This window comes from Oncorhynchus kisutch, linkage group LG6, assembly GCF_002021735.2.
Source record: "Oncorhynchus kisutch isolate 150728-3 linkage group LG6, Okis_V2, whole genome shotgun sequence".
Taxonomy (NCBI): domain Eukaryota; kingdom Metazoa; phylum Chordata; class Actinopteri; order Salmoniformes; family Salmonidae; genus Oncorhynchus; species Oncorhynchus kisutch.
The window spans coordinates 13,519,886-13,532,894 of NC_034179.2; the positions used below are offsets into that span (position 1 = coordinate 13,519,886).

At 45.7% G+C, this 13,009-nt stretch overlaps 2 protein-coding genes across 3 annotated transcripts in view; both read right to left on the bottom strand.

Annotated features, from left to right (window-relative positions):
• Positions 1-538: 538 nt before the first annotated feature.
• Positions 539-3,186, bottom strand: LOC116374343 (uncharacterized). Its single transcript, XM_031826217.1, has 2 exons — positions 1,439-3,186; positions 539-1,280 (listed from the first exon to the last, which is right to left on the bottom strand). Exons 1-2 carry the CDS (start codon positions 3,054-3,056, stop codon positions 1,165-1,167), a joined length of 1,734 nt encoding a protein of 577 aa, XP_031682077.1. The 5' UTR covers positions 3,057-3,186; the 3' UTR covers positions 539-1,164.
• sh2d3ca (SH2 domain containing 3Ca) overlaps positions 539-13,009 on the bottom strand; it is a 102,294-nt gene continuing 89,823 nt past the window's right edge. For both annotated transcript variants that reach the window (XM_020484829.2, XM_031826216.1), the window contains 4 exons: positions 9,105-9,276; positions 8,397-8,508; positions 7,159-7,377; positions 539-6,058 (listed from right to left, as the gene is read on the bottom strand). In XM_020484829.2, coding sequence (XP_020340418.2) covers positions 5,883-6,058; positions 7,159-7,377; positions 8,397-8,508; positions 9,105-9,276 — 679 coding nt within the window. In that variant the 3' untranslated portion in view covers positions 539-5,882. The remainder of the gene's footprint in view (positions 6,059-7,158; positions 7,378-8,396; positions 8,509-9,104; positions 9,277-13,009) is intronic.

Below are 13,009 nucleotides of genomic sequence, written 5' to 3' on the forward strand. Positions count from 1 at the left end.
CTGTTAACATGGGCTGAGTCCTGACTCGTAACACAAACTCACACTGCTCTGCCTGTTCTTTTCCCCCTGTCTCCACCACCATCTCGTCTCCGCCCCGCACTGACCATATAGAGTCACGTGAGACCCTTGTTATCTAATGCCCAGCCCCGAGCTTCAGTGCACATGCTTGGTAGCTCAAAGACAGGCCAACACACACGGACGTATGTGCAGACAGGCACACAGGGACGGCAGTATTGACAGACATTTCACAGGTCGAAAGGCTTTGATTTCAAAATGGCATCTCATCGCATCTTCTTTGATGTCCAGTAGTTCTATCTTACTAGTATGCAACACCTTTGAACTGTGCTGAAGGTACCCATGAAGCTAGCTGGAACACTGTGTACGCCGAGTAGCTAGACAAGGATGAAGACAGGGGTGATGTTTAAAGCTCATGATGAAACTCTCGTTCAACATTATTAGTGAGACAGTACTGCCATCTAGCGATTTCTACCTTGAACATACAGTAGCGAATAGAGTCAATAGAATCAAGCCATAGGTCTACAAAGCACAGACAAAAGCTTGATTTATTTGAAAAACAAGTGAACCGTTATGTACAGTACATTAAAAACGTGGTTGTCACAAACATGGGACTATTTTGTCCTGTATGTTTACAGGTTCATCATTCCAGATTGACTATTTAAAACAGGGAAAACCCAGACGTGTAATCTGTACAACATAAGGGGAGACAAACCTCATTACATATAGCACATCATCATTGTTCCTAAACCAGTAGGCTTTATTCATAATCGCAAAAAAAACAAAACACAAAATCACAAAATTCAATTCAATAGTCACTCTGGATTATTTTGCTGACTGAGCAACAGTGCCCTCTTCTGGACAGAAGGGACAATTGGTCATTGGACTCACAATTTATACTCACTGGCTGACTGGGACACACAGTAGCAAAACATTTTGCAACAGAAGACAAAAACAATTGAACAAGTTCAGATAATCCCTCCCTGTTTCAGCCTGTTTTCCTTTGTTTGGTGCTTATATAACCTGGGATGCACCGTCTGGCTGGCACTCACACACAGCTCACATCCTCAGGGTGTTTGTTTCCTATGGGACTAAACCATTCATTAGTTCATTAATTAATGAATTCATGTGATTGCATAGATCTGAGAGTCAGCCTAATACATATTTGATTAGAAACCAATCAGCAGACATTGACGATAAAATAACTGAAAATAACGAATCATCATGATCATCAGCCATAGAGCTTGTGTCGACAGCAACATGACCACTGCGACAGTAACGTGACCACTGTGACAGTAACGTGACCACTGTGACCACTGTGACAGTAACATGACCACTGTGACCACTGTGACAGTAACGTGACCACTGTGACAGTAACGTGACCACTGCGACAGTAACGTGACCACTGTGACAGTAACGTGACCACTGTGACAGTAACGTGACCACTGTGACAGTAACGTGACCACTGTGACCACTGTGACAGTAACATGACCACTGTGACCACTGTGACAGTAACGTGACCACTGTGACAGTAACGTGACCACTGTGACAGTAACGTGACCACTGTGACAGCAACATGACCACTGTGACAGCAACATGACCACAGTGACAGTAACGTGACCACTGTGACAGTAACGTGACCACTGTGACCACTGTGACAGTAACATGACCACTGTGACCACTGTGACAGTAACGTGACCACTGTGACAGTAACGTGACCACTGTGACCACTGTGACAGTAACATGACCACTGTGACCACTGTGACAGTAACGTGACCACTGTGACAGTAACGTGACCACGGTGACAGTAACGTGACCACTGTGACAGCAACATGACCACTGTGACAGTAACATGACCACTGTGACAGTAACGTGACCACTGTGACAGTAACGTGACCACTGTGACCACTGTGACAGTAACATGACCACTGTGACCACTGTGACAGTAACGTGACCACTGTGACAGCAACATGACCACTGTGACAGTAACATGACCACTGTGACAGTAACGTGACCACTGTGACCACTGTGACGACTATGACCACTGTGACAGTAAGGTGACCACTGTGACAGCAACATGACCACTGTGACCACTGTGACAGTAACATGACCACTGTGACAGTAACGTGACCACTGTGACCACTGTGACAGTAATGTGACCACTGTGACATTAACGTGACCACTGTGACAGTAACGTGACCACTGTGACCACTGTGACAGTAATGTGACCACTGTGATAGTAACATGACCACTGTGACAGTAACGTGACCACTGTGACCACTGTGACGACTATGACCACTGTGACAGTAAGGTGACCACTGTGACAGCAACATGACCACTGTGACCACTGTGACAGTAACATGACCACTGTGACAGTAATGTAACCACTGTGACAGTAACATGACCACTGTGACCACTGTGACAGCAACATGACCACTGTGACCACTGTGACAGTAACATGACCACTGTGACAGTAATGTAACCACTGTGACAGTAACATGACCACTGTGACCACTGTGACAGCAACATGACCACTGTGACCACTGTGACAGCAACATGACCACTGTGACCACTGTGACAGCAACATGACCACTGTGACCACTGTGACAGCAACATGACCACTGTGACCACTGTGACAGCAACATGACCACTGTGACAGTAACATGACCACTGTGACAGTAACGTGACCACTGTGACAGCAACATGACCACTGTGACCACTGTGACAGTAATGTGACCACTGTGACAGCAACATGACCACTGTGACCACTGTGACAGTAACATGACCACTGTGACCACTGTGACAGTAACGTGACCACTGTGACAGCAACATGACCACTGTGACCACTGTGACAGTAACGTGACCACTGTGACAGTAACATGACCACTGTGACAGCAACGTGACCACTGTGACAGTAAGGTGACCACTGTGACAGTAAGGTGACCACTGTGACAGTAAGGTGACCACTGTGACAGCAACGTGACCACTGTGACAGTAACATGACCACTGTGACAGCAACGTGACCACTGTGACAGTAACATGACCACTGTGACAGCAACGTGACCACTGTGACAGTAACGTGACCACTGTGACAGTAACGTGACCACTGTGACAGTAACGTGACCACTGTGACAGTAACGTGACCACTGCTTAGGAGTCGGCAGATGAAAAGTTTCCAGGAATTATTTGATCAAAGGTCACAATGTATTTAGTTCAAAGGAAGTTGCCAGATTCCTCTAAGCATGACATTTATTTCACTAAAGCATTTCAGCAACAATACGTTTTTAGAGGACATTCTACGAAGATGAATTCAAGTGAGTGAAATCGCATGAGGATCCTACAATGACTTTGTGAATAAACTTTCTTCATGGTTTTGGAGTAGAATGTTCCCAATGACTTTTCAAAACTCTGTCCATATCGATCACACATCTTACATACAGAACAACACACAGTCCATCATACAGTCACTGGGGGGGTCTGAGGTAGCCTGGTCCCACATCTATTTGTGCTGTCGTGTCAAATCCTATGGGCATTGTTTGGCTGGCAATGACCATAGGCGTTGGCAGGAAGAAGGCACAGACAGATCTGGGACCAGGCTAGGTCTGGGGGGGGGGCTCCATTCTGCCCTGAGAACGTTCTGGATCGCTTTCAGACCAAAGCACATTCATTCACGCCGGTTAAACCTGAATCGTATGGGAACAGCAGAGGCTCAAGCATGTTACGTTACCATGTCAACAAAGTTTGTCAAATATGTTACCATGACAACAAAGTTTGTCAGGAAGGAGAAAAAAAATTATCCCTCAGTATTTGGAATGGCCCCACCTTTCAAAAAATCTATGTAACGATCAAGAGAACAGCACAGTCAGTGTTTTACATTATAACACATGTGCCTGAAGTACAATAGTTCACACAAACAGGTGAGAGTGCATTATGGGTATTTTTAATTGTGTGTATGACAAGTGCAGAAAAAACATGCTCATATGATGTAAATGGGACAGGAGTCATCAGGAAATATTAATGACATGCCAGAAATATTAATGACATGTCAGAAACATTAATGACATGCCAGAAATATTAATGACATGCCAGAAACATTAATGACATGCCAGAAACATTAATGACATGCCAGAAACATTAATGACATGCCAGAAACATTAATGACATGCCAGAAACATTATTGACATGCCTGAAACATTATTGACATGCCAGAAATATTATTGACATGCCAGAAACATTATTGACATGCCAGAAACATTATTGACATGCCAGAAATATTATTGACATGCCAGAAACATTATTGACATGCCAGAAACATTCATGACATGCCAGAAACATTATTGACATGCCAGAAACATTATTGACATGCCAGAAATATTAATGACATGCCAGAAACATTAATGACATGCCAGAAATATTAATGACATGCCAGAAACATTAATGACATGCCAGAAATATTAATGACATGCCAGAAACATTAATGACATCCCAGAAATATTAATGACATGCCAGAAATATTAATGACATGCCAGAAACATTATTGACATGCCAGAAATATTAATGACATGCCAGAAACATTAATGACATGCCAGAAATATTAATGACATGCCAGAAACATTAATGACATGCCAGAAATATTAATGACATTCCAGAAACATTAATGACATTCCAGAAACATTAATGACATGCCAGAAACATTAATGACATGCCAGAAATATTAATGACATGCCAGAAACATTAATGACATCCCAGAAATATTAATGACATGCCAGAAATATTAATGACATGCCAGAAACATTATTGACATGCCAGAAATATTAATGACATGCCAGAAACATTATTGACATGCCAGAAACATTAATGACATGCCAGAAACATTAATGACATGCCAGAAACATTATTGACATGCCAGAAACATTAATGACATGCCAGAAACATTATTGACATGCCAGAAACATTATTGACATGCCAGAAGAATTTCACTACACCTGCAATAACATCTGCCCAATATGTGCATGTGACCAATACAATTTGATTTTGTTTTGATTTGAGAAACATTTATGACATGCCAGAAGCGGAGAAAAGAAGAGGGAGGGTGAATGCTTCTCAGAAGAGCCCTCATATAAGACAACTGCCACTGAACAGCACACAAAGTCCACAGAGAGGAAATGCTTTTAGGCAGAGCACAGTACGCCTCAGACAGCTGATGTGATTTGGAAACATAACATATATTATGACTTGTTCAAAACAGATATATAAGAGACCAGCTGTATGAGCACACTGCAGGTGTCATCAGCAGGGGACGTGATGGAATATGGAATGAATAGCAGACATGCAGAGAGTCTATACAAGAACAACAGATTTCAGAACACACTACCTCTCAGTCTGAAGCTGAGGTCTGGTGACACAGGTCATAGAGATAGATAGTTGTATATATTTTATACAGGTGTCCTGAAGAGCACAAACATTGTTTTAAATATTACTGTCTCTTTAAGTTGGTGATACTACAGAGTGTGACAGTACTAGTGAGGGAGGTTTTAGACAAACCAGAGCTTTGTCTTCCCTATACTCCCTCCCCTGTGTTGTTTGACCCTAAGCGCACACCATACAATTATCTGTACTTCGAAGATAGGCAGAATATGTAACATCCCACACAGTTTAAGAGCTCTGAAAAAGCCCTTTATGACTTTTATGGGGATGTACAGCGAGACGCTCCTTCTCTCCTAGCGTACCCTCGGCTTCTCTCAGTCTATTCTCTTGTCTCTGTTAGCTGCTTCCTCCCCTCACATTGGAATCATCCAGCAGCAGTGTGGGGAGACGGGCCATACCACTGTGAGTGCTGTGTATAGGGGTGTTCGGTGAGATGGGTGCTATAGTTCACTGTGGCGTACAAGAGGTTCCAGCTTGTGAGACAGAGCGGTCAGAACTTTGTCAAACTTCTCATAGCGCTCTGATTGGCTGCCCTCCGACCCCCGACTTCCCCATAGCAACCTCATCTGGAACTCTGTCCGGAAGATCTCCAGAACCTCCTCCCTCTCCTGGAAGCCTGGTGGAGGAGGAGGAGAGGAGAGAGAGGAGAGGACAGAAAGGAGTAAACAGGAGGAGAGGAAGAGACAACAGAACATAAGGGAGAGGAAGAGAGGAGGAGGAGAGGACAAGGAGAGGAGGAGAGGAGAAGAGGAGGAGAGGAGGAGGAGGAGAGGAAGAGAGGAGGAGGAGAGGAGGAGACAAAAGAACATAAGGGAGAGGAAGAGAGGAGGAGGAGGAGAGGAGGAGACAAAAGAACATAAGGGAGAGGAAGAGAGGAGGAGGAGAGGAAGAGAGGAGGAGGAGGAGAGGAGGAGAGGAGGAGACAACAGAACATAAGGGAGAGGAAGAGAGGAGGCGGAGAGGAAGAGAGGAGGAGGAGAGGAGGAGGAGATGAGGAGAAGGAGAGGAGGAGGAGGAGGAGGAGGAGGAGAGAAGAGGAGGAGGAGAGGAGGAGAGAAGAGGAGGAGGAGAGGAGGATGAGAGGAGGAGACAACAGAACATAAGGGAGAGGAAGAGAAGAGAGGGATTGTGGAAAACAAAGCTTAGTTAAGATAGTTATTGACATCCTGCTCAATACACTCATCGCCAGGGACTGGAATCAATCAGAACCAATAGTGATAAATGTCAACATACCATAACCATCACCAGCACACTACCACAGATAGCACAACAACCAACAACTCAATCATTATTTCAGATCAGTGTCAATGACCCATTATATACATCATACTGACCACACACACACACTGTCAGATATTAGAATGCGTCAGCATTAAGGAGCAACATGTACTGTAACACTACAGTTGTTACTCAGTCAGATAAATCCATGCACAACATCCACTAATCAGACAAGCCCTTGGTGGTTAATCCATAACAATATGGCTGATTCAGCACACAATACTATAATACTACTCTGTACTCTATGGAATGGTTTCCTGGACCTGCATTAAAGCTCGACTAAAAAAACACTTCCAATGAAGACTGAACGAGTCTGTGATTATCGAATGATGAATGAGATTCTGACAGTGATTTAAGTCGGGGAAACCGGGCCTCGTGTGTGTGCAAGTCAAACAAATACACAGCGCGTACATACACACACGCTCCCCCAGGCCTTACCCTGTAGTTTGGTCTCAGCGTTGGTGCGATACAGCCCCCCATGGTGAGCGATGGTCCGGGCCGCCTCCAGGTGTGACATCACCACGTCAACCCCCGCCTCCACTTTCTCCCAGGATTCCATCCCCGCCCCTGGCCCCTCCCCCACAACCACACTCCTCTCCAGCAGAGACAGCAGAGGAACCACATGAGGGAAGGAGGTGTTGGACAGCACAGTGCTCTCTGGAACACACAGAGAGAGAGACACACTGACACAGAGAGAGAAACACACATACCAGTGTCCTGTGCATGTCAAACACACAACGCACACAGTAACACACGCAGTAACACACACAGTAACACACACAGAAACACACACAGAGACACACACAGAGACACACACAGAGACACACACAGTGACACACACAGTGACACACACAGTAACACACACAGTGACACACACAGTGACACACACAGTGACACACACAGTAACACACACAGTGACACACACAGTGACACACACAGTGACACACACAGTAACACACACAGTAACACACACAGTGACACACACAGTGACACACACAGTAACACACACAGTGACACACACAGTGACACACACAGTGACACACACAGAGACACACACAGAGACACACACAGAGACACACACAGAAACACACACAGTGACACACACAGTGACACACACAGTGACACACACAGTGACACACACAGAAACACACAGTGACACACACAGTAACACACAGTGACACACACAGAGACACACAGAGACACACACAGTAACACACACAGAAACACACAGTAACACACACAGAGACACACACAGTAACACACAGTGACACACACAGTGACACACACAGTAACACACAGTAACACACAGGGACACACACAGAGACACACACAGTAACACACAGTAACACACAGTAACACACACAGAGACACACACAGTAACACACAGTAACACACAGTAACACACAGAAACACACAGTAACACACACAGAGACACACACAGTGACACACACAGTGACACACACAGTAACACACAGTAACACACAGTAACACACAGTGACACACACAGAGACACACACAGTAACACACAGTGACACACACAGAGACACACACAGTAACACACAGTAACACACAGTAACACACAGTGACACACACAGAGACACACACAGTAACACACAGTGACACACACAGTAACACACACAGTAACACACAGTAACACACAGTCTCCAGCTCCATACCTTTACCATCGTTCATGTTCTTCATGAACGGCTTGAGCTTCTTCTCATAGAGGATGGCTCCCTCTGTGTGTCTCTGACGTAACGTCATCCACGTCTGCTCCAGACGAGAGATCTGAGAGAGAGAGAGAGACACAGAGAGATGAAAGAGAGGAGAGGAGAGAGAGAGACAGACACAGAGAGACAAAAGAGAGAGGAGAGGGAGACACAGAAAGACAAAAGAGAAGAGAGGAGAGAGAGACACAGAGAGATGAAAGAGAAGAGAGGAGAGAGAGAAACACAGAAAGATGAAAGAGAAGAGAGGAGAGAGAGAAACACAGAAAGATGAAAGAGAAGAGAGGAGAGAGAGACACAGAGAGACGAAAGAGAAGAGAAGAGAGGAGAGAGAGAGACACAGAGAGACGAAAGAGAGAGGAGAGGGAGACACAGAAAGACAAAAGAGAAGAGAGGAGAGAGAGACACAGAGAGATGAAAGAGAAGAGAGGAGAGAGAGAAACACAGAAAGATGAAAGAGAAGAAAAGAGAGGAGAGAGAGACACAGAGAGACGAAAGAGAAATATAACAGCATGTGACAATATATCATATAGATAATGGTGTACCTCTACCGATATTTGGTTTTGTGTGTGTGTGTGTATTACTGTGTGTGTATTACTGTGTGTGTAGAACTGCATGTGTGAGTGTGAGTGTGTACTGTACATGGTTGGTCCATACCTGTGGTAGCTCCAGTGCTCTCATCACAGCGGCGAAGCCAAACATGTTCCCCAGGTTGCTCTTGAGTTCAGCAGCCAGCTGGATGGTCTTATGGAGCAGAGCAGCCCTCTCCTCTTTACTGCCGGTACAGCCCAGCAGGTCCACAGCTGTCATTATAGACATAGTATAGAACCTGAGGAGAAGTGGAGGAGGAGGAGGAGGAGGAGGAGGAGGAGGAGGAGGGGAGAGGGATGAAACAAGGAAGAATAGGATGAGAACAGCATCAACCACAACCCTACTCCTAACCATAGCTTCATGTCGACATTCCGGTTCAAACCTAACCCTAACCCTAGCCTCAAGCACAACCCTAACCCTAACTCTAGCCTCAACCACAACCCTAACCCTAACTCTAGCCTCAACCACAACCCTAACCCTAACCCTAGCCTCAACCACAACCCTAACCCTAGCCTCAACCACAACCCTAACCCTAGCCTCAACCACAACCCTAACCCTAGCCTCAACCACAACCCTAACCCTAACTCTAGCCTCAACCACAACCCTAACCCTAACCCTAGCCTCAACCACAACCCTAACCCTAGCCTCAACCACAAACCTAACACTAGCCTCAACCACAACCCTAACCCTAACCCTAGCCTCAACCACAACCCTAACCCTAGCCTCAACCCTAACCCTAGCCTCAACCCTAACCCTAGCCTCAACCACAACCCTAACACTAGCCTCAACCACAACCCTAACCCTAACCCTAGCTTCATGTCGACATTCCGGTTCAACCCTAACCCTAACTCTAGCCTCAACCACAACCCTAACCGTAACCCTAGCCTCAACCCTAACCCTAACCTCAACCACAACCCTAACCCTAATCTCAACCACAACCCTAGCCCTAACCTCAACCCTAACCCTAACCCTAACCCTAACCTCAACCACAACCCTAACCTCAACCACAACCCTAACCCTAACCCTAGCTTCATGTTGACATTCCGGTTCAACCCTAACCCTAACTCTAGCCTCAACCACAACCCTAACCGTAACCCTAGCCTCAACCCTAACCCTACCCTCAACCACAACCCTAACCCTAACCTCAACCACAACCCTAGCCCTAACCTCAACCACAACCCTAACCCTAACCCTAACCCTAACCTCAACCACAACCCTAGCCCTAACCTCAACCACAACCCTAACCCTAACCTCAACCACAACCCTAACCCTAACCACAACTCTAACCCTAACCCTAACCTCAACCACAACCCTAACCCTAACCCTAGCTTCATGTCGACATTCCGGTTCAACCCTAACCCTAACTCTAGCCTCAACCACAACCCTAACCGTAACCCTAGCCTCAACCCTAACCCTAACCTCAACCACAACCCTAACCCTAATCTCAACCACAACCCTAGCCCTAACCTCAACCCTAACCCTAACCCTAACCTCAACCACAACCCTAACCTCAACCACAACCCTAACCCTAACCCTAGCTTCATGTTGACATTCCGGTTCAACCCTAACCCTAACTCTAGCCTCAACCACAACCCTAACCGTAACCCTAGCCTCAACCCTAACCCTACCCTCAACCACAACCCTAACCCTAACCTCAACCACAACCCTAGCCCTAACCTCAACCACAACCCTAACCCTAACCCTAACCCTAACCTCAACCACAACCCTAGCCCTAACCTCAACCACAACCCTAACCCTAACCTCAACCACAACCCTAACCCTAACCACAACTCTAACCCTAACCCTAACCTCAACCACAACCCTAACCCTAACCACAACTCTAACCCTAACCACAATCATAACCCTAACCTCAACCCTAACCCTAACCCTAACCTCAACCACAACCCTAACCCTAACCTCAACCACAACCCTAACCCTCAACCCTAACCTCAACCACAACCATAACCCTAACCCTAGCCTCAACCCTAACCCTAACCTCAACCACAACCCTAACCTCAACCACAACCCTAACCTCAACCACAACCCTAACCCTAACCTCAACCACAACCCTAACCTCAACCACAACCCTAACCTCAACCACAACCTTAACCCTAACCCTAACCTCAACCACAACCCTAACCCTAGCCTCAACCACAACCCTAACCTCAACCACAACCCTAACCCTAACCTCAACCACAACCCTAACCTCAACCACAACCCTAACCCTAGCCTCAACCACAACCCTAGCCTCAACCACAACCCTAACCCTAACCTCAACCACAACCCTAACCTCAACCACAACCCTAACCCTAACCCTAGCCCCTAACCTCAACCACAAACCTAACCTCAACAACAACCCTAACCCTAGCCTCAACCCTAACCACAACCCTAGCCTCAACCACAACCCTAACCCTAACCTCAACCACAACCCTAACCCTAACCTCAACCACAACCCTAACCCTAACCCTAGCCCCTAACCTCAACCTCAACCACAACCCTAACCTCGACAACAACCCTAACCTCAACAACAACCCTAACCCTAGCCTCAACCCTAACCACAACCCTAACCTCAACCACAACCCTAACCCTAACCTCAACCCTACCCCTAACCCTAACCTCAACCCTAACCCTAACCTCAACCCTAACCTCAACCACAACCCTAGCCCTAACCTCAAACCTAACCCTAACCCTAACCCTAACCTCAACCCTAACCTCAACCACAACCCTAACCTCAACCACAACCCTAACCTCAACCACAACCCTAGCCCTATATCCTATTATCCTATTATATTATTTTATCCCCACCCCCCGAATAATGGTTGGGATGGAGCTTCGTATGGACCTTCACCTATACCATAGGAGACTAAAATTGTTGGATCATTTTAACTATGTAACTGACATTCCCTTTGTGCCATTTACAGATCCCTCTTTTTGGGAACCTAGAGTACAATCCATGTCTCCATCCATTCAGACGTTGATCAGGAAGGATCTGGATGCATTTAGGAGGTTCCGACCTGGTCCAGTCACTGGGGGGAATATCACGGAATTGGAGCTAGATACTATTAAATCGTTGGGGTCCAACCAGAGTCATTAAACCGGCAGATAAAGGATCACAGATTGTAATTACGGACAGAGTACAGTAGTTGTTGGAGGCTAACAGGCAATTAAATAATGTGAAAAATTATGTCCCATTAGATCACTCTATTCAATCAGAAACTCAAAAAATTATTAAGAGGATATTGGTGGAATTGCTGGAAAATAAGTATATTTCTTCCAAGCAATATACTTACCTGTTGGGCCCCGAGGTGCCAAGACCGCGACAATTCTATCTCCTTCCAAAAATTCATAAACCTTTGGAAGAGTGGTCTGTGCCCTTTCAGATCCCTAGTGGCCGCCCAAATGTTAGTGACTGTGGATCGGAATCGTACCCGAATTGCTGAATATATTGATTATTTTATTAATCCGTTATCCCAGAAGCACGCTTCTTATGTTAAGGATACATATGATTTTGTTGATAAACTTAAAGGCCTTGAACTACCACTAGGGGCGTTCTTATTTTCAATAGATATTAACTCATTATATACAAACATTGAAACCGCTTTGGGACTGCGGGCGATAAAACAGGCATTTGACAGGTTTCCTGATCCTCAGCGTCCGGATAAGGAAATCTTAGATCTGTTGGAGCTGAGTCTCTTGAGGAACGATTTCAATTTTAATGATGAGTTCCATCTTCAGATCCATGGGACTGCTATGGGTAAGAAATTTGCTCCGGCCTTTGCCAATTTATATATGGGCTTCTGGGAAGAGACAGCTTTTCTTAAATGCCAGATCCTTCCTTTTCTATATCTTAGGTATTTGGATGATACCTTTGGAATTTGGGTGAGTTCTATGCAGGACTTTGAGTGTTTCTTAGAAACTCTCAATACACATCATCCTGCCATTACAACCTCCCACAATATACAAAGGGAAAA

What these genes read in the sequence shown, in the direction of transcription:
- LOC116374343 (XM_031826217.1), bottom strand. Translation starts at nt 3,056, where the DNA reads ATGTTACTGTCACAGTGGTCACGTTGCTGTCACAGTGGTCATGTTACT. An exon ending in GTCACGTTACTGTCACAGTG is followed by an intron (nt 1,281 to 1,438) that starts GTCACGTTACTG and finishes ACTGTCGCAGTG; the next exon opens with GTCATGTTGCTGTCGACACA.